The sequence below is a fragment of the Penicillium antarcticum genome, assembly GCF_028974205.1.
Source record: "Penicillium antarcticum strain IBT 31339 chromosome Unknown utg000002l_segment0_segment0, whole genome shotgun sequence".
Classification (NCBI taxonomy): Eukaryota; Fungi; Ascomycota; class Eurotiomycetes; order Eurotiales; family Aspergillaceae; genus Penicillium; species Penicillium antarcticum.
Window position 1 is genome coordinate 2,572,009 of NW_026695300.1, and position 20,066 is coordinate 2,592,074.

Sequence of the window (20,066 nt, forward strand, 5' to 3'; positions counted from 1 at the left end):
TATTATTCCACCGTATTCCTCGCTACTTTTCACTGCTCTTTTCACTACTGTTCAATCCATTTTACTCCTTCTTTACTATTTATTCCACTACTTTCATACCACTTTGATTTTGCTATTGATGTTACCGTTAATTCCACTCCTTTTTCACTATTTTTTGACTCCCAATTTCAATACTAATCTCACTGCTACTTCCAATCTTAATGAATCGAAGTTTATTAGATCTAACATACAAGGATTTTAAGTTAATGTTCCCACCAAGTCTTAGAATACTGAAATTCATAAGGTAAGAATAGTAGTGAGATGTTGACATGATGTCCCTAAACAATTAGCCCATATCATACTGGATTTTTTGTTGTAAAATCTCAATTCTGGCCAGCATGATCTTCCCAGAAAATGTCATATGCTCGGCGTCTCCTGTCTTGAAAGGGCCAAATGTTTGCATATCTAGGCAGCCCTAAGCTTTACCCATGTCCCTGGGGTAGCTTTCACTGATTAATGGCCCGATTTCGTTTGGCGTTGACCTAAAAGTGTGTGGGCTATGTTAAAGGTTAAATTACAGGAAATAAATCCTCATGTCACAGCGTCTATAACAAAAGGTTTGTCGTCTTTGTCTAGTCGTGGAGGGTATGTACAAAATATGAAATTGTGTACAAATGCCGCGCGTCTACACGTGGTTGCAGGTGGCACGTATCCACTGTGAAAGTGTCAAACATACATCGTATTTACTTCATAGCTCGTGGAATATATAATATGTGAACTAGTGTATATATACTGTGTGTCTGCATCTGACCGCGCGAGACATACAAAAGGTGAAGGGAGAGCAAGTGACCTGGAATATCACGGTGGCCGAGGAGGGCATTCTACACATAAAGCTTACAGCTTAATTGATTTCAAGTCAAGGTAGGTGGTTTATATACTATGTGAAAGTGTATACGAATAAACGAACAGGTTCACTTGAAAGCGCATGGCCAATACAAAAAGATAAAGGGATTGACTTGGAATATCAAAGCCTTCATGGGTATTTTATGCATGAAGCACGATGTTCCCTTAATAGCCGGTAAACCATACAAGATTTGAAGTTTTGTACGAGTAATACGAGTAGGTGCATGATTTTCAGTTAATGGCAGGTGGCTCCAACAAAATGTGAAATTTTTTAAAAATACCGTGTATCTGCATGTTATGGTGTGTGGTGCATACAAACAATCAGTTTGGGTCGAGGTGAAACTCTGAGTTCGTAGACTTGATACAGCAAAAAACGTCAAAAGAACGTCAACAGTCGAGTGGCGGTGAGAAGAAAGGCGAGATAAAATAGCCCTTACGGTATTGAAACAGGTGTGATAGCCGCCCTGGTCTTCCAATCAGCAGAGTGTGGGCCTCGTCTTGTAATTTAAAAATGTTATATGGGCTCGGATATTTATAAGACCCCCTAAGAGCTAGAACTGAGGGAGGGAACCCGTGCGTACATACTTATCTTGGTGTGTGGGAGGATTTGTACTTTCTCGACTTGGAGTCCTGGCCTTCTGGCGTTCTTAACTGCGATTTCTGCCCCGACATTTCTACTCTCGTTGACTCCCCCTCCCACAACATAGCGCTATACCAAAATTTTCACGTGAGGTAATTTAGCCGATTCCGATGAGCTTGGCTCACCCTATACAGACCAAACATTTCATGGAGGGCCCTAGCCCCATCAGATGGGGAGCTTATCGCGAAGGCGCCCGATCCCAGTTGCGGCGATTCCATTCGCTCAAGCGCGAAGGCCCGGCTCTAATACAAGCCTACCAAGATGTCCTCGATAAGGACGAAACATTTACTCAGTTTTTCTCTGATGACCGCCTTCAGAGCTATGAGCTCGAGTCAAAATTGAGAAAACTGCTCGGTATTCGTCCTCCACTCGTGGACGAGCCCGAAAGCCCCAACAATCAGAATGATGCATCGCTCAGTTGGGCTACCATCATCCGAGATGGCAAGTTCGAAGAGAGAGACGATGGCTTCTTCCAGTGCCGCATGCAAGGACGACTTATCAAGATCGATGAGGCAATGCACAGGACTATCATGGTTAATCGGTGCTTGAACCCGCCAGACAAGGATCCCTGGGTCAGCGCTGCCGACGTGAAGAAGGAATATGAGGTCAATCTGTCGATTGAGGCAGACGTCCTTGATGAACTTCGTGTTCAGACGAAATGTACGTAGTTTACTGCTCCTATGACCCTCGATGTGACATGACATGCTTACGAAACCAGACGTCGAGCGACTTAAGCGACTGCACCAATCGCTGAAGAAGCGTCGATACAGGCTGCAAGGTGATCAAGGCCCAGCAGCTTTATCTTCCAAAAGATCCCGCACGCCTCATACCCTTCGAAGCAAAAATTCCAGTCCGATCGATTCAAGCCTGAAATTATCTGTCGTATCTCACACTGCTGGTGATTCCCAGCCCGAGTCCCGTATGTCTATCTCAACTGAGCCACCCGGCGGTCTTATGAAGCCTACTGCATCGATTGAGACTACGGATGCACGTGGACACAGCGCATCTCCATCCTCATCAGATGTCTCGACTGGGGAGGATATACCATTTTCACGCGACCAGAATAGCCTAAAGAGGAAAAACCTAAGTTCAGACTATGAGGAGACTCTTGACGAGGACTGGCCTACACAGCATCAGACGCCAGTGCCACGCGATACTTCCACCCCGTTGATCTCCGCTTCCAAGCGCAACAAGTCCGCAGCTGCCGAGGAAGGCAATAAAATGATTGATAGTGTCGGTGCAGCAGCTAAGAGTCGCACGTCGGTTCCATCCAACACGTCTACCCCGTTGGCTTCTGTTCCCAGGAGCAGTGAACAGTCCGCTCCCGAGAACAGCCATACAATATTTGATGGAGCATCTGAGCGCAACGATTTCCCTATCAGATGGCTTAGCGAAGCTCCTAGTGCATTGTACTCCGAAGCTCCCAGTCCATTGTATCCAGACAATGATGAGATGGAGATTGACAAACAGACCCAGTCCCCGAAGCCAATGGCTCCAACTCAACGCGCCAAGCAGCCCACGCCTAAGCATGAAACACCGCGCAAGAGCAAGCGAGCCTTGAATGGGGCCGCAAGCTCTTTACGCCAGGAATATGAGAACGCAGGCCAGCTGATCGACCTCACCTCAAGCCCAGCATCCAACCCAGCCTCAGTCCAGGAAGCCATGCAACTCGGTTTAGAGATGGCTGGATGGCAGGGAGACTTCACGCCAGTTGATCTGCGCCCCAAAGCAGCATCTACGAAGACGAAGACCAAGTCGAGAGTCAAGGAGCAGAAGAAAGGCACCCGAGTCCGGAATAACTTTACCCAGGAAGAGTGTGACCATGCGCCAGCTTGGTTGAAGCCCAGATTAGCGGCCGGCATATCCCCAGCTCAACTTGAGCAAGACTATGAGGCAAGATTCGGCGTTCTGCACCGCTACAACACTCTGAAGCATTGGCTGGAACGACAGGAAGCAAAGTCTGGTACCATCCTCAGCAAGATTGTGGTATTCAAAATTTCGACCCTATTCCTGGAATCCTTCGAGTGACCATCTTTCATAGCCAACGCCGGAGCCCCCATCTGACCGCGTTATGCCCCCAATGGCCGTCCCTAGTTTCCGCCCCATCAATCCTCCGCCCTACGTGTCCCCATACCCCCACCCATTGTCCACGGAGCCTACCCAGGCCTCCTTGCTGACGGAGAATATGCCCTCATCTGCTAAATTACCAACTCCCAAGCCAGCTCAGGAATCTTCGCTGACTAAAACAATGCCCTCATCCGTTGCACATTCCACCTTATCACCAGCGCAGAGCTCCCTGCTAACGGGACATATCCCCCAATCCGCTGGAAAGCCAACTCAGATGGCAGCCCAGAGTTCTTCGTCAACAGAGATAATGCCTTCATCCGCTGCCCATACAAAGAGGCTGTCAGCCCAGAACTCCTCGCTGATGGGGAACATGCCCCAATCTCCTGAACGATCAACTTCAATGCCAACTCAGAGATCTTCATCCACGGAGAACAGGCCTTTTCCTTTTCAAAGATCAACCCCGATGCCGAACGGTCTACCAAAAACAGAATAAAGGCATCAAACCACCCGATGTCTTCGAAAACGGAAAAAACCCCCCCTTAGCCTTTCGGTACGGACCAGTCCTTGCGCAGCATTAGCACGGCTATTTGATTAATTCATCTATCTAATAGCAGACCCCCGAGCTGCATTCCCCGCAAGCTTTTCCTGTATCATACCCTCATATTCACTGAGCTGCCCTTTACCTGTTTCTGCTATGCACAATACCCACCAGTTCATACCCAGTGACTTTCTTGACTTTTTTTTTTCATTTCTCTTATCGATCATCATTTTGTCAAGGGAGGCTTTGCGGTTACATAGGCAAACAATAATTCAACTCCTTTGACACAAGTCATTTACTCTATGCCTATCAAGCAAAATTTGGAGTTCGTCAAACTTGTTTGACATTACCATCGACGCAACCACAAGGTTAACGCATTCTGTATTCTGAAAAGGAGAGAACAGAGGGGCCTGGATTTTCTTGCAATCTACCTTGGGGCAAGGAACTGACATTGATGGGCGTTTTACACGAGTGGGAATCCATGTTTGGCACTCGTCGGACTTGGCCTACACTCAGAAAGAGGTTATCTGCGCACGTGAGATGTTTCATCAGCAAGAGGAAGTATGATGAGGTACAACTTTTCTAATACCAAAAGCCCCTAGCCCTATATCATATTGTTAATTGACAAGCACTAGTGCGAGTCCGCAAGTCAGACTGACTCGGATGCAGATGGCGTCGAGAAATCGACGGAGAACACTTTCAGCTGCGGCAATAGTGTCAGAGCCTGATGATTTGAAATGCTCAAATTGCTTGGATAGAGGGAAGGGGGTTTTTATTTTTTTAGTTTCCGAGAACGAATAGGGATTGTACGCAAGGTTGAAAAGAACGATGTTAGACGCTGTCGGTAATCTATAGTTGATACGTCACATTTCCAGAACTCAAGCGAATTAGCAGGTCATCTTTATCTCGCAGGATGGTGGTGACTGCTGATTCAACCATAGATAGACGTCTCATTAGTAAAAGTTGCAAGTGCGTGGTATACAAAGCCTTCGTGATAGAGAGAGAGGCGAAGGATGATGGAGTCGCCATTAGAAGAAACAGACTAAAAATGGTCTCGAGTTATTTACACCTCCATTTTGATATGATCTCAGTGATTCACCAAGGCACTCGGAAATGGGCAACAAAAAAGCTGAAAAGAGAGGTAAAGAAAGAGAACCCAAGTAGAAGCTCAAAAACGCATTTAATAGTATACGCACTACGGGGACGTTGTGTGGAAACTGTCTAGTATTTCATAGCCCTGTCAACGGATTCATGAGCGTTGTTGTAAGTCCATGGGCCCTAGGACAAGCAAAAAGAAGATCTGAATTCCAATGCACGTATAGGTCCATTTGACACCAAAAGCATCTCTTGATTCAGTACGAAAAATGAAAGAGCAAGGGGAGTGGTAGGTCTAGGCATCAAAAGGTGGCAGGTGGTCAGTGATTGATTTTCTTCCCGTCAAACACGTAAACATTGGAATGGTCGCAAACACCAAGCTTGGCAATTATCCGATGTTTTCCAGACAAGTTGATGCGTCTTTACCTTGAAACATAACGTGTTTCCCTACCGAGCGGGCCACCACTACCGAGTGGGCCACCTACACCGGTCTATTCATTTTAAATACAATTATCTCAACCAAAACGTCATTAAATTCAATAAACTAAAGACGATTATTATTAGGACATACATTCGATCGATGACCCTGGGTTCCACAAACGCTACACTTCGGTAAGGCTCTCGTACGTGGCTGAGAAGGTGTCGGAGCTAGCTCTGCCTCGCGGGGTAACGGTGCTAAAACTGCTTGCTCTGACTGCGCTATTAGAGTAGAGGCCTCTAAAACTAAGAGGCCTTCTCCGGAGGGTATTTGCCTTGTAGAACGAGTCTTTTTTCGCTTCTTCTTCTCGTTTTCAGCGCGTAAATCGCTTACTTCTTTCTCGAGCAAGGTAGCCGATTGCATAGTGATTTCGCAGGCTTTTAAAACCTGATTAATCGCGGAATTTAGTGGGCTCGGTGGGCTTTTTAAGCGCTGTTTTAGCAATGCTTTAATTGAAGAAGCTTGCTTTTGTAATTGGACGTAATTTAAAGGCGTTTTCGGCTCCCACTCACTACCCCGGCTCGAGGGGGGTGTCGGCGTACGGAGGTAGATATCAAGCTTCGAAAGCACTCGATCAGGGTTATAAGGCACTAGACTAGCGGCGGCGAAACTATTCTTTATAGTATCCGATTCAAAAGTCTTAATTCGCGCAGACGGGTAGGCGTCGAGGAATTCTAATTTATCGACGTAATTAATATTAAGCCGCATTTTCGATTCGATTAGCCGACCGTACTCGCGTTTTAACCCCGTAAAACAGCCAATATCGAGAGGCTGTAAAAGGTAAGACGAGTGCGGAGGCATACAAATTGCGATAATATTATTTTTTTCGCAAACTTGATCGAACTCCGCGGTTAAATAACTTCCGTGGCCGTCGAGGATCAAAAGTCTATACTTCCCCTTCGTACGCGAAGAAGTAGACGGAATAAAGAGCTTTTTAAGCTATCGAAGTCCAATTTGATCGGACGTCCACCCGTTAGAGCTAACCTCAAGTCTCCAATCTTTCGGAAGGCCGTCGAACCAAGATTCGATAAAGAATTTGCCTTTAAAGATCACGCACGGAGGAAGCGCCCACCCCGACGCGTTTATACACTCGATTGTAGTCACCCACGCGCGATTTCCGGGTTGTAAAAGCGATCTCCGACCGTAGAATTCCTTTCTCGTGATAACCTTGGCGGTCGCAATTAAGCCCATTGCAAAACCAGTCTCGTCAAAGTTATAGATATCGTCGGGATCGATACCGTATAAAAGGATCGTCTTTTGAACGAGAGAAAACCATTCGGAAATCAGCTTTGGGTCTTCGCATTTAGCTCGCTGATAATCGTAGCGTCTCGAGAATCGGGAGGAAAGAAGAGGATGCCTTTTAACGAATTTTGTAACCCAATTTTAGCCGACCGAAGGAGGGGGGTAGATCCACGCGCGGCGAGTAGTAAATCTGCCATTTCTCGTACAGTAGAAGGCCGAGGGGCTGCTCCGCGAGAATCCATAGAAAGAATCCATTTTTGAAGCGATTCCTCTTCAATTTCCGTCAATTTATGTGAATTTGCGCGAGTCTCAGCGCGAAAGGGAAGGCCGGTAACGCGTCGCTGTAGTGTTGTACGGGGTACGTTAAACTAACGCGCTGTCAGGACCCTCGACTACTTATGTTGGTACCTGAGGCACGAGTGGTGCCTCAGGAATCGTGGCAGTATAGTACTGCTCACCGCCCGGAAGCTGGGCCAGTGACTGAAACACAATTACCAAACTGGTCCCAACAAGGATTAGCCTGTTTGCCTTAAATAATGTCTAAATCCTTCAGCATCCACCAATTGGAGATCTCGATGACTCTGTATTCTATTACCCCTATTTCTCGCTATTTATGGGTTTATTCTAGCCACATAAGCTCTGAAAACGTATTATCGATAGATACGGTCTCATGCAGTATTCGTAAGATATTGCCTACACGCCGAAGAACTTCTCCCAGCCACATCAAGGGTCGCAACAAGGCTTTCTGTCGCACGGACATTGTCCCGCAGCGATACCAATCTCTACCATGGCGGGTGCCTCCAATCGATGTGCCTTTGATCCAACTGTCCCGGGTCCAAATCTGCCTCGGACCCATATCAATCTCGAGGAAATTGAGCACGCGGCTAGGGTTTTGCGCGACTGCTCTGGCGTGTTCCAATCATACAAAGGCGTTTTTGGAGGCAATGAGCCTTTGGCCCCAAGATTAATCGACCCACCCAACGAGGAGTTGGAAGATGTCCTTGTCAAGCTCTTTGGGGGCCCTCCGACATGTTCAGCCGATCTTGAAACCCCTGGTGCCCCATCCCAGGAATCTCAATCCCAGGGCATTGTACGATGGTCAGAGATTCTCAGTAAACAGATGGGCAGCCGCGATTTCGAGATCCAATCAAATGGCACCTATTGGTGTCGCGTCAAGGGACTCATCGTCAATGTATCTGAAGAGAACTACCGCATGATTCTTTCCGGCCTACCCCAGCGGATGGTCAAACCCTGGTCACATTTGCAGCCGGAGACAGAGCGTGATTTGGCCCATAAACTGAGCGCAAGATTCTCCCAATGCTATGGTATTGTTCTGGATTGTGAGTTCCCTTTCTTCTCTCCTCCAGGAATTTGCTGAGTCTTATGTCGTTCTAGTATCTCTGGTGCTACAGCGTTTTATCAGTGACTTGGAAAATAGACTCGATGAGCCTACGAGTATGTCCGAGCGAGATGAATCTCCCATGAATATCTCTTCGTCTTGGCAAAAACGAGAAATATTGCCTGGAATCAATGAATCAGAACGAATCACCCTTGGTGGCGAGGAAGGGGGCGCTAATCTACGGGCGAGAGACTCGCTTTCTTGCTCAACCGGGTCTGATATCCCTTTCGACACTCCCGCGACACCCCCGTCAAAGCCTCAAGCTCGAAAACGGGCTCGCCGGTCAACTCGGCACTCATCGGCGTCCAATCGGATTTTTAAAGCGCCTGTATCTTCCACAATTTCTCGAGACACATGCAGAGTGTGGGATAAAACAACTACAGGAGGATCCAAAGTTCCAAATTGCCCTACAGCATCGAGCAAAGCACCAGGAATCCCAGGGCAATTATATTCCGAACAGGAACTAGCTGAGGGGCTTGGTTTCTTGCAGCCTCTCATTGACCAGGGAGCTGACATCGACACAATTACGGCCGCGTACGAATCCAAGTTCAAGATTAGTCGAACTTACCGTGGGCTCAAGGACAAATTCAAACTACCACCCGGAAAGCAATTAGCAAAAGCGAGGCTATTTCCAAAGGTCTCAAGGTCTCCATGTTCTGACCGAGAGCTGGCCGACGGGCCTAATTTTTTGCACTCTCTTGTCGACCAAGAGGTTGACATGGATGCAACTACAGCTACGCACGGATCCGCGTTCAAGGTTAGTCGAAACTCTGCCCGAGAGTTTCAGGTACCTGACATGATATCTCAACAGAGCAAGGAGCCTAAAATAGCAAATGAATCCACGGATGAAAACGGTTCACCCGAAAGACCGAATGACTCAAGCAGGTACACCAAGCTCGAGACCGATGAAGGATATGACTTCTTAAAAGGTCTCATTGACGATAAAGCTGGTGCGGATGAAATTGTGAAGGCATACAAAGCAAAGTTCGGGATCAGCCGAAGTTATTTAGGTCTTTTGTTAAAGTTTCAGTTACGCCACTTGAACCCGCCAAAGGGTTCGAAGTTTTATCCTCGATATTCTGATCAAGAGTATGCCGAAGGACCTGCCTTTGTGGTTTCTCTTATCCAACGGGGGGCTGATGTGGATGCGATTGAGAATGCGTATGAAGAAAAGTTTGGAGTTCGTCGAACCTACCTAGCAATTCGGTGCAAACTACGCCTGCCGTCTTCATTGAACGGGGTCCAGAGGGAAAACAAAGAAGTACGGAGCTCACCATTGACATACTTTCCCAGATGACATCAGAGACTCACAGTTGCACATAGAACACCACGCTACATACTGACTCCGATGATTCGGACTTTTAGTGACAAAAAAAGGGAATTGTTCTGGCTCTGCTAATAAGGTCAGAAATGCATAGTTGAAGATATCCTGAGAGATCAACCAAATGCAGACCTAAAGAACTGATTTGTTCGATGGGCTGCGCTGTCGCTGTGAACCAGAGTACTTCGAACTTTGAGGAGTGTGTAGGCACTGACTTTACCGAGAAACCCTCATGTATGAGACTGTACAAGAATGCTCCGGGAGTCTACCGTAACCGCATCACGAATATCAAATCAAACTTTCACCCAGGGCTTCAGTGCCAAGGTTCAAAGTGTAGTTTACGTTATAGATACCAGGAATTCATAGATAGGGGATACTTGCAGTCTACTCAACCGCAGTTATATTGAAAAGTATTAAGTAGTAAACATGAGCTATCCCTCAGACTCAATGAATCATAACATCATAAGAGCCAGAGTCATTTATCGATATGCAACATAAACATGAAATAAAATCAAAAGGTGTCAAAATGAAAGACTCTTATAGGGCAAGCGCAAGTCCAAGGACACCGGCACCAGCAGCGAAGCCCATAGCAACGCCGGTGGGAGCAGCACCACCGTCAGAGGTAGATGAAGAAGCAGAGCCAGAAGCAGACGAAGAGGAAGCCGAGTCGGAGCTGTCAGCAGTAGAAGAGGACTCGGTGGAAGTAATAGTGGAGGTAGTAACCCCAGTGCTAGAAGCACCGCTGGAAGTCATCGATGGGGTGCTAGAGCCAGAGGCAGAGCCACTGATGCTAGATGTAGCGGCAGCGACGGCGGAAGAGTAAGCTGTAGGCGACTCTTCCATGAGAGCTGAGGTGATGTATGGCTTCGCGCTCTCGGGAACATTTGAGTACCAGTCGGGGTAGACACTTGAGATGATAGCGTTGGAGATGGCGGAGTTGACGTATCCAGGGTCTGTCATGATCTCGGCCAAGACGGAGCTTGGGATGGCGGTTTGGAGGGCTACGAGGATGGAGTTGGGGATTTCATCCATATCATCTGTGCCTGAAGCTTGAGGTGCTGGAGAGGCCAGAGCTGTGGCTGAGAGGAGGAGGAAGGCGAGCGACTTGTACTGCATCTTGATGGTTTAAAGTATGAACGTATGAAGTATAGGAAGGATAGGTTGTAGGAAGAAAGATTAAGAAGAGAAGATGGTGATTTGGGGTCAATGAGCTGTTTTGTCTGACTGGGGGCCTCAATGCATTAAATAACAAGTCAACTAAAATTATTGCAAGGCTGAGGCTGATACGTTGATTGCTCAGCCCACCGCATCACTTTCTCCACCATAGACTTCACGTCCAATTGTGTTTTCGCCGCCCCCAAACTTGCCGATCGCAGGCTGTTCAAATGCTCGTGTTGTGGTCCTGCGCCCCATTTCTTGGCTTGCTCATAGGTTCACTTTGTTGCCAGGCTTTGAGGCACTTAGGGACACTGAAACAGGTCCGCGGACCTTGGCCGAGAGAGGCTAACCTGTCGGCCTCCAACCTCACTCCAGGAACAGAGAAACACCGACATTATCCCACACCTAAATTGCATGGTTTCAGTCAGGTCCGACCTCGGGCATCATCCTTTGGCACTAATGTCGGGATTCTCCAAGACAGCATTACATGCACGCACGCCCTCCCAACACCTCCATTGGACTGCTCAGATCGCAGAGGGGCTTGATGACATCAGATCTTGGAGAAGACGATCGCAATCCAACGAGAAGGCCCCCAAATACTGCTGCCTTTGTGCTTCCCAGACCCTTGGCTTTGCCTCTTCCCCGCCTCCGGGCCTCCGAAATGGATCTGTCGGGTCGATCCGAAGAGTGACCCTTGAACGACGCATTACGCACTCCCCAGAGTAATTTTGCATTGTCTACGACAGCAGTCTGTCGATCAAAACTCCGGGGTTACATGTACTGTCCATCCGAGATGCCCACGAGGTTTGTATGCAGGTTCCATTGTTTCTGTCCAGCATATGATCTTCCAACCCTGCGGTGAAGTTCGGACAGTGAGTCAACATGCAATACCGCTCGGAATCAAGTTTCATAGGGTTGCATTTCATCGCTTGGACACATTCGCCCACATACGTACTTTGATTCTCGGCATCCGTAATGGAATGTTCTACAGACTTCCGACTTTTGTTGACAACGACCGAACTCGGCATATGACGTCATGGGGCCAAGTTATAGTCCGGCTTTCAGGTCTCGATATTTCCCGAACTATAAGCCAGAGGCCAGGGCCAGGGTTTCGAACGCCCAGAATCAGAAGAAAAGCCATCTGCAAGAGGACAAAATTGCAAAGTATCATCTGCTAACGCGCACCGATCTGCGACCGCTCACGCGTAATCTTATAGATCTCCGCGTCTTTTGGCGCTTTGGGTTTCTGCAAGACCCCGAAATAGCTAACCGACCAAACCTTTTAAGGATAGGCAAACCATACAGTTCCTCAGTTCAGAATGATCGAAAATTCAGTCATAGGATCAGCTCCTGTATTCATCCAATTCATAATATTAAGTAGGCGTGGTGGGATCTTTGCCGACCAATCCAATCAACACAACATAAGAACTTCTTCTCTTACGCGATACTATTAGGTTTTCTGTAAATTGCGAGACATTAAGCTTGACTTGATTGAGCATAACAAACATAGGAGAGTTTCACAAAAGAATTGGTATCTGAACAGCGTTTCAACTAAGTCGACCTCGAGCCTAGTTGCTTCTGGCTATAATGGTTATATGTACCCGCGAGTTTCGCACGGAACATCTTTCCATAATAGATTAAAAGCAAATTACCCGCGAGGCAAACAGTAACAATCAAGCCAAATGTCACATAGAACCATGTCAATCCCACTTTATTGCACCAAGGTTGAAGGGCGAAGACGAAAATTGTTGAGATAAGATTGCGAATGAAAGTAACGCCAACAACGGAGTCTGCAATGATCTATATTGGTATGAAGTATTAGTACATGTACCATATGTTCGATCAATATTTCTCACCTCAGTGTACGAATCAGTAAGATAAGTTAGTGCAGCACTACTAGCGGGTACAACACCGACAGAGCTCACACCCAATCCAAATGCGGGCAATAGCCAGTGAGAGCCGTTGTTCAGTCCAATTCCAAACATGAATAGACCTGCCGGGACCAATGGCGTAAAGGCAAGAGCAAGCCAAAGTCGCATCTCTGGTTCGAAGACACCGCCATTTCTCTTTGCGAGGTAGAGGGCAATCGAGTCACTTAACGGTCCACAGATCAGAGCACCTAAGGTGGTTCCAATAAATGGCGGCAGTCCCATGAGCCCGATCTGAGATGCGCCGAAATTGTATGGCGGCAGGGTCATCACTGATGAAAGGGTTGTCACTGGGACTGTCGTGCAGGCGGTCATCAATCCATAGATAAGAGCCATGAAGAAGACACCTGGAAAGCTGAACAAAATGAGGAAGGGCTGGTAGCAGTGCTTTCCTACCTCGGAGAATGGCACGGGGGAGTTAGTCCATAATGCGAGTTTCTTCCAGTAGCTCTTCACCGGGATTGAGTGATCGATTTCAACGGGCTCATATGAGTGACCATCCTGCATCGACATCGACTTCTCCAACGCAAATGGCTCGATATCCTCTTTGAGAGGAGCAGGCTTAGAGTCACGCCTCTCAGGAACAGGAACACCCTCAATATGCGAAGCATCGAACATAGTTTCTTCGTAGAGAAAGACGAACGCAAAGAGTCCGATGCCGAAGAGAATGGCCATCCACCACCATACCCATCGCCAACCCTGGGACTGGGTAATAAAACCACCAGCCAGAGGTGCCAGTGTTGTTCCGACAGTCATAAACCAGAAGTAGATGGTATTGGTCAGACCTCGCTGGTGAACATAGTAGACATCAGCTACAGTCATCTGAACTAGGACTTCAGCCAGTGCTCCAACAATACAACTGAGAATATTGACCAGCATCAGATCTGCGACGTTCTCCATCTTCGCAGACCAGATGCTGATACCACATTGGATGGCCGTGCTAAATACGTAGATCGGTCGGCGTCCGTACTTTAGGGCGAAGGGTACGAGGAATAGACCTCCAATGCAGAGGGCACCGCAGCCTGCTGCGTAGCTGTCGTTCAAGATGGCGTAGCTGAAGCCTAGTTCCAGGTTGACGGGTCCCCAAGTCACTGTTGCCACGTCGATTCTTTGGATCTGTTAGTTTCAGGGGTGTATATGACTGGAACTGGGATACCTACAGTGCAAGGACCATCACAACGTAGTAGCATACGAGGCCGAAATTGAGGTTTTTGCGCCATAGTGGCCAGTTCTGTGTAGGTTGATTTGTGAGTACTGCGAATGACAATGCCATGCATGACAAGTACTCACCAATGGATCATTCGGATTCCTGGTAGGCTTTGGTTGCAAAATAACTTCCGCGGTATCGCTTGTCTGTGAAAGATCTGGTTTTCGGTGTTAGACTTGTCATTGGTGCGAAGAAGGTGGGTGTCTAACCTTCAATTCGCACTGTCCCAGGGGGCCATTCCGGATCCAGAAATGGCTGGGTAGAAAGCATAACTTAAGATGAGTAGAAATGAAATTTATTTTGAGGCAAGAAAAGGAATACAACAGTGCAAGCCTGAAGACGGGTCGTGGCTTCTAAGGACTGGCACCCAGCTTGTTATATCAGTGCCTTTCTTACTGTGTGACACGTCCGGAACTATCCATGATGATTTTTCAATGCGTCTCTTATCACCGTCGATTATCAATGCTGGCGCTCTGCAGCCATTCACAGTCAAAAATAGGGGCAAAATGTGGAATGCGCTTTGTCTGGAAGAGGAAGTTTGAGGCAACGTCCAATAGATGGCAGCAGTGGAAAGAGCTTATCGTCCATATAATTTATCTTCAATGCGGGGGAGGATTCCAAATGATAACCTCGCAAACTCGGGGTAATGGAGTTTATCTAAACTCGCCTATCAAGATTGACGTTGACTAGTTAGCTATCCATGCGTCTAAATGCCAGGTCCTCTGCCGGAATCCAATGAATATCCCTAGCCTCCTCAGAGACTAATGGAACTACACTTTTATTTCTTAGGGAAGTTCTCTATTGGCCAATGCTACTACTGTGAGACCTCAAGTCTTCATGTCTATGCAGGCATACTGAGATGATAACTTGAAGATGCTAATGCCACTTGTGCGTGGATACGAAGGCAAATCTACTAGGCAGCCACTGTTTGCACAATCAAGTCACCTGGCTTCTAAAGCTCGCCTATCCATCGCCTATCCCTTGATTATCCTCTTTTGCCCCGGAAATCTCAACTAAACCAACCAATGGCGTCAATTTGCGCCGCCCCACTCCACGGCATCAACGGGGCTCCGTTTCGCAGCCAATCAACGCTCGGTTTACCGGCCGGTCCCGTATCACTTCACGACAACCATCCTTGACTATCCTTCCGATATCTCGGTCAATCCTTCCTTTGGGAAATACGACCTCGTGCCAGAATATCCACTGGTTCGCTTCATAAAAGGAAACTTCTGGAGAACTTGGTGACTCGGATCTAAATGCCGCTCCGGATTCCCCGCATAAAGCAATAAATACTTCAGACATAGCCGCATCCTCATTTTCTGCTTGAAATTTATCATACATTCCTTCTCAAAATTATGGCAACAATTTTCAAGAACGGACGTTTCTTCGTGCCCTCCACCTCAAACAATGGCAAAGACATTGCCGAAAGCATGATCATTGAGGATGGCAAAATCTCATATGTCGGCCCTCTAGATGAAACAGCCACTTCAAAAGATGCCACGCTCATTGATCTACAGCAAAAAGCTGTGATTCCAGGTTTCATCGATGCGCATGTACACATCCTACAATATGGCCAATCTCTCCGCAAAGCCAATCTCATTGAATGCACATCGCTGGAACAGATCCGTGAAGCAATCAAATCCTACGCCAAGGCTTGTCCGTCTATCCCTCGGATCTTATGCCGAGGCTGGATTCAATCCTCCACGAATGGAATCGCCCTAGCCAGTATGCTTGATGACATCGATCCACGGCCAATCTTCGTCGACTCCTTCGACCTACACTCGATGTGGTGCAGCTCAGCAGCCCTCGACGAACTAAATGCCCACACAGCCCCAGATCTCCCAGGAGGAAGGATCCACCGAGATGAGAATGGCAGAGCATCGGGCCTCCTTGATGAATCAGCCCTGATGAACCTCGCCTGGCCCCATCTAGAAGGCGTCACCTCCACAGCAGACAAACTAGACGCCCTAGACACAGCCGTCAAGGCATACACTGCAGCCGGGTATACCGGCCTGGTAGATATGGCCATGGATGAAGTAACCTGGGAAATCATCAACCTCTACCGAAAAGACCACACAATCCCCTTCCACATCGGCGCCCACTGGCTCGTCCCATTCGCCGCAGACCAAAATGTCAACTTCACATACGTCGACCGAGCAATCGAACTCCACAAAAAATACAACAGCCCGGACTTCTGCATCCTCGGTATAAAACTAATCTGCGACGGCGTCGTCGACGGCTGCACGGCCGCCCTCATGCAACCATACACAGGCAAAACAGACCGGGCGGATCCAATCTGGCCAGAAGACATGCTCCAAGAAGTCGTGGAACGTGCCGAAAAAGCCGGAATCCAATGCGCCATCCATGCAATTGGCGATAGGACGGTCCACCAAGCGATCAACGTCCTCTCCCGAGTCGGCAGTCCGGGCGCAAGACACAGAATCGAGCATTTGGAACTGACAACGTCGGGAGATGCCAAGCGTCTCGGCCAACTCGGTATCACAGCCTCAATCCAGCCTGTCCATTCCGATCCGATGCTTTTCAAAGCTTGGCCTGGTCTTATAGGTCCGGACCGTTGTCAGCGTGCGTTTGCGTACAAGGAGTTTTTGGATGGTGGAGCTCCGATTGCTATTGGCACTGATGCGCCGACTGCGCCTCATATGCCTTTTCCTAATTTATATAATGCTACTACTAGACGCTCTGCATTGGAGGTTGAGAGCGAGAATACTGTTAATCCGCATTTTGGGCTTGGGCTTGCTGAGGCTGCTACGGCTGCTACCAAAGGTGCAGCTTATGCCCGCTTTGCTGAGTCCTGGACTGGATGTTTGAAGAAGGGTCTCAATGCGGACTTTTTGGTTGTTGATATGGAGTGGAAGCCGGAGTCGTTGCTTGAGTCTAGGGTTTGCCAGACTTGGTATCGGGGCATGAAGGTCTTTGATTCGCAGAGTTGATTGGAGCTAGACAATTAACCTGGTAATTTAATCGCGATTATCTGAAGAGCATTTATTATCGCTAATATCTCTCATTACTCATTGTGTTCGAGTGTTAATGCGGGGTGTATCATAGTGACATCACCAGCATCTTGTACTTTCGCCTCATAAAACAATTCAAGTTCAATATACAGCTATTATAGGGACATAGGATATAATGTCAATTTCTTAATTTACAAGTCATCAGTCTCATCATGGCTATCGTCATTCGCTCGAGTCCAGACTTTCACACCTCCGACTTGGTCGCAGCCAAGTCACATGTATTTGGCTTCCAGTCACCGTTACTCTCCAAGCTCCTCGGGGTGAGCCTGAAGTCCACGGTCGGCAGCCGGATCAGACAGAAGATTTCCTAGTAGATACTATGGTCAGGGACGTGTTCCTAGGTTAAGTTGTTGAAAACCAAAATGCGTACTATGCTCCGTCATCTCTTTCTGAGACCAGTGCTCAGTATTCTCGTACAAATGTTCCAAGGCATTTTGGTGTGCTAGCTCTGAGCACATTGTATGAGGAGATCTAGAAAGAAATCCCATGCATCAATAAGTAGTTCGGTGAGGTAAAGGTAGGCAATGCTGAACATACGGCGCGACATTTCTGTCTACTAAAGCATCCAGTTTTTTCGTAGCGGACTTTGTCTTCTGTGACTGATCGCTTGCATCGAGAGAGTTGCGGCGCTCAGCGTAGTTGGGGTCCAAGGGGTTATTGTCGAGTGTGGTGTTGACCATGTTGGTGGTAGGCTGGTCAGTCGTTACGTAGATGTGGTAGTTATAAGCGAGGTTGTGTAGAAAGACGTCAATTTATGGAGATAAAAAGGTTTCCAGGTAGATGAGGATAAAAGGAGCCGAGGCCATCTCAAATGCGGGGAGCTTAAGCTTGCCTCTATTGCCGTCAAGGATTGGGCGTGGCAAACCTATGATATAAACACTTGCCAACCACCTATCACAATCATCTGGACCCTGGTCTCTGAACTAACAGACGTCACTTTGTTTCAACATCGAGGGGGGTTCTCGGTATACTCCAATAGCATGTTCAATATTGTTATCTACTTTGCAACACAAGGCATCATGTTACTCTTATGACTTAAGAGGCAAGAAGCAATTACATATGATACGGAGTTATATTCTTCACTATTCATGCATGATATTTATATGGCCGAAACACGTTGATAATAATTTTATAACAAGTTAAGGCTGCGAATTTTTGAATATGCCGGATCTTTTGGTTCTCGTCTTGCATGACTAGAAGAACAAATCGGTCTCCTTCAACGTGGTTGTAGGCAATTTTCTTATAATAGAGGTGTAATGGACATCAGAAGCAGTAAGAAACGCTAGGCTTAAAGCCAATATATTAACGCCAGCGTGGGAAAGAGGCAAGTTGGGGATTACGGACGACGAATGCTCGGGTGACTGTGTCTCAGAGATTCTTCGGCTCTTCTGAGCCGGCGTGGTCCCGGAATCTGTTTGTATAAGAGATTAACGCAAGAAGATCTAGTGCTTATGTCTGGCGCGGCGGGGAACTTACCAAGTTAGCAAGAGAGTCTCGCCATAGTATCAGAGGGTATGTACTTCCTCGGTCCTATTGGTTTAAGCAGAACACTGCTTCTTATGATCACAGCGCTGGAAGTCGAAGGGGCCATCCATGTTCAGTCTGGCTGTCTGTTCGTGGATGCGACTTGCATGCGGGGGCGGGAGACCGGGAGACCGGGGTGCATGCCACTAAGTCGGCCTAAACCTGGCGTCTCGCTGGTGAGGCATAAGTCAAGCTTAGACTAGTAACTATGATAGCTGATAAATAGTGGTAACAATCGCGGATCATAGTAGAGATAAATGCGGACTCATACTTGGGGTTCTTGATTGCACCATCCATGCACTCATCAAATTTGTCGAGACTCCCCGCAATCTCCTCGGTAGAAGTGTTCTTCTTCTATCGTCGGGGCAGGCATGATGTTGGTATGCTGTCGAGTGGTGGTTGAAGATACAATACCTTAGAGCTGTTTTCTCAATATGCCTTTTTCTTCAGATCCGATCGTACTCTCCCCCCAAAGCTGTAAATGGGACAGCTGGGTTTTGGTTTGCCTGTTTTTCAACGCGTTGCCCGTGAATATTTTCTACTTTGGCATGTTGTATGGCTCTGATCCAAGTCGCGTACCTTTCGTCCAGGCAAAGTAAGTGGCAAGACGCGGCATGATCTGATAGAAATGGTTTGAGGGTAGATCTTGAAGAAACGACCGTATGAACTGGGTGAGACTGTAATTAGCGGGTGGCGTAATGAGAGCCCCGAGGTTGGTTTCAGCTCTTCGGGTGTATCCATCGCGTTTTTGATTTTATTGTCGGTTTGGATTATAAGATTCCCTTTTCAATGCCTGGACAACAAGTGATGATGATGTTGGGGATGTATATCGAGCCACTAGCGGGTGACTCATGTGCGGCTGAAAGACTGCTAGTCAGTTTCCTATCAATCTGTGGTGTTGTAGACTTTTACAATCTATTCTAGCTATCTATACAGAGTCTATATGGCTGAATTGTTGTGACTGACGAGATATCTCCCCCGACTCCGCCTAGAGTGCACAAATGCGACTCGCTACCAACCCCAGCCCTCCAATATATGACAAGCATTCCACTAGTGAGCCTTCGAAATTATGCAACAGAATCATTGGACAAATAATGATCGAGAGCGATCGGTCAAATAAGCATTATCTTGGCTATGAATCTTGGCTATGCTCTACCATATCTCCCACCTTGGCAATGGCACATAGTATACAGTGCCTTGCAAAATTGCCTAAACATTGTTGGATCGATTGTTCAACCATATCAATCTATCACAAATAGATCAAATGCCGGGAGCGCATCCGATCTAGATTTTCTAACCCGCGGTACCAACCACCTCCGCAACGCTAACCCGCGCATATCTAGCAACCACCATCAAAAAGAATACCGCACCAACAGGGTAACTGTGGGTGCAGAAAAAGGCAGATCATTTAGCTAATTGCATCGACTAAAATTTAACCAAAGACGGTCAAAGCAACGTTGCAGACCAACCACGTTGCCCAGAGATCACAACGACCTCGGAGCCAAATGCCACTAGTCCCAAAATGGTCATTGTCTGGAGAACTCGATTCTGTTCG

At 47.5% G+C, this 20,066-nt stretch overlaps 6 protein-coding genes across 6 annotated transcripts; 3 read left to right on the forward strand and 3 right to left on the reverse strand.

The window, feature by feature from the left end:
• Positions 1-1,668: 1,668 nt before the first annotated feature.
• N7508_001951 (uncharacterized protein) lies at positions 1,669-3,550 on the forward strand (the record flags this gene model as incomplete). Its single annotated transcript, XM_058460017.1, has 2 exons — positions 1,669-2,182; positions 2,241-3,550. The coding sequence occupies 2 exons, from the start codon at positions 1,669-1,671 to the stop codon at positions 3,548-3,550; spliced, it is 1,824 nt and encodes a 607-aa protein (XP_058323549.1).
• A 4,179-nt stretch (positions 3,551-7,729) lies between these two features.
• N7508_001952 (uncharacterized protein) lies at positions 7,730-9,706 on the forward strand (the record flags this gene model as incomplete). The annotated part of the gene is made up of 4 exons (XM_058460018.1): positions 7,730-8,282; positions 8,338-9,098; positions 9,153-9,602; positions 9,665-9,706. The coding sequence occupies 4 exons, from the start codon at positions 7,730-7,732 to the stop codon at positions 9,704-9,706; spliced, it is 1,806 nt and encodes a 601-aa protein (XP_058323550.1).
• A 493-nt stretch (positions 9,707-10,199) lies between these two features.
• On the reverse strand, positions 10,200-10,778 carry N7508_001953 (uncharacterized protein; the record flags this gene model as incomplete). The annotated part of the gene is made up of 1 exon (XM_058460019.1): positions 10,200-10,778. The coding sequence occupies one exon, from the start codon at positions 10,776-10,778 to the stop codon at positions 10,200-10,202; it is 579 nt and encodes a 192-aa protein (XP_058323551.1).
• Positions 10,779-12,371: 1,593 nt separating this feature from the next.
• On the reverse strand, positions 12,372-14,225 carry N7508_001954 (uncharacterized protein; the record flags this gene model as incomplete). Its single annotated transcript, XM_058460020.1, has 5 exons — positions 12,372-12,620; positions 12,677-13,856; positions 13,909-13,979; positions 14,039-14,112; positions 14,165-14,225. 5 exons carry the CDS (start codon positions 14,223-14,225, stop codon positions 12,372-12,374), a joined length of 1,635 nt encoding a protein of 544 aa, XP_058323552.1.
• A 1,085-nt stretch (positions 14,226-15,310) lies between these two features.
• Positions 15,311-16,906, forward strand: N7508_001955 (amidohydrolase; the record flags this gene model as incomplete). The annotated part of the gene is made up of 1 exon (XM_058460021.1): positions 15,311-16,906. One exon carries the CDS (start codon positions 15,311-15,313, stop codon positions 16,904-16,906), a length of 1,596 nt encoding a protein of 531 aa, XP_058323553.1.
• A 320-nt stretch (positions 16,907-17,226) lies between these two features.
• Positions 17,227-17,667, reverse strand: N7508_001956 (uncharacterized protein; the record flags this gene model as incomplete). Its single annotated transcript, XM_058460022.1, has 3 exons — positions 17,227-17,294; positions 17,358-17,458; positions 17,525-17,667. The coding sequence occupies 3 exons, from the start codon at positions 17,665-17,667 to the stop codon at positions 17,227-17,229; spliced, it is 312 nt and encodes a 103-aa protein (XP_058323554.1).
• Between the last annotated feature and the right edge of the window lie 2,399 nt (positions 17,668-20,066).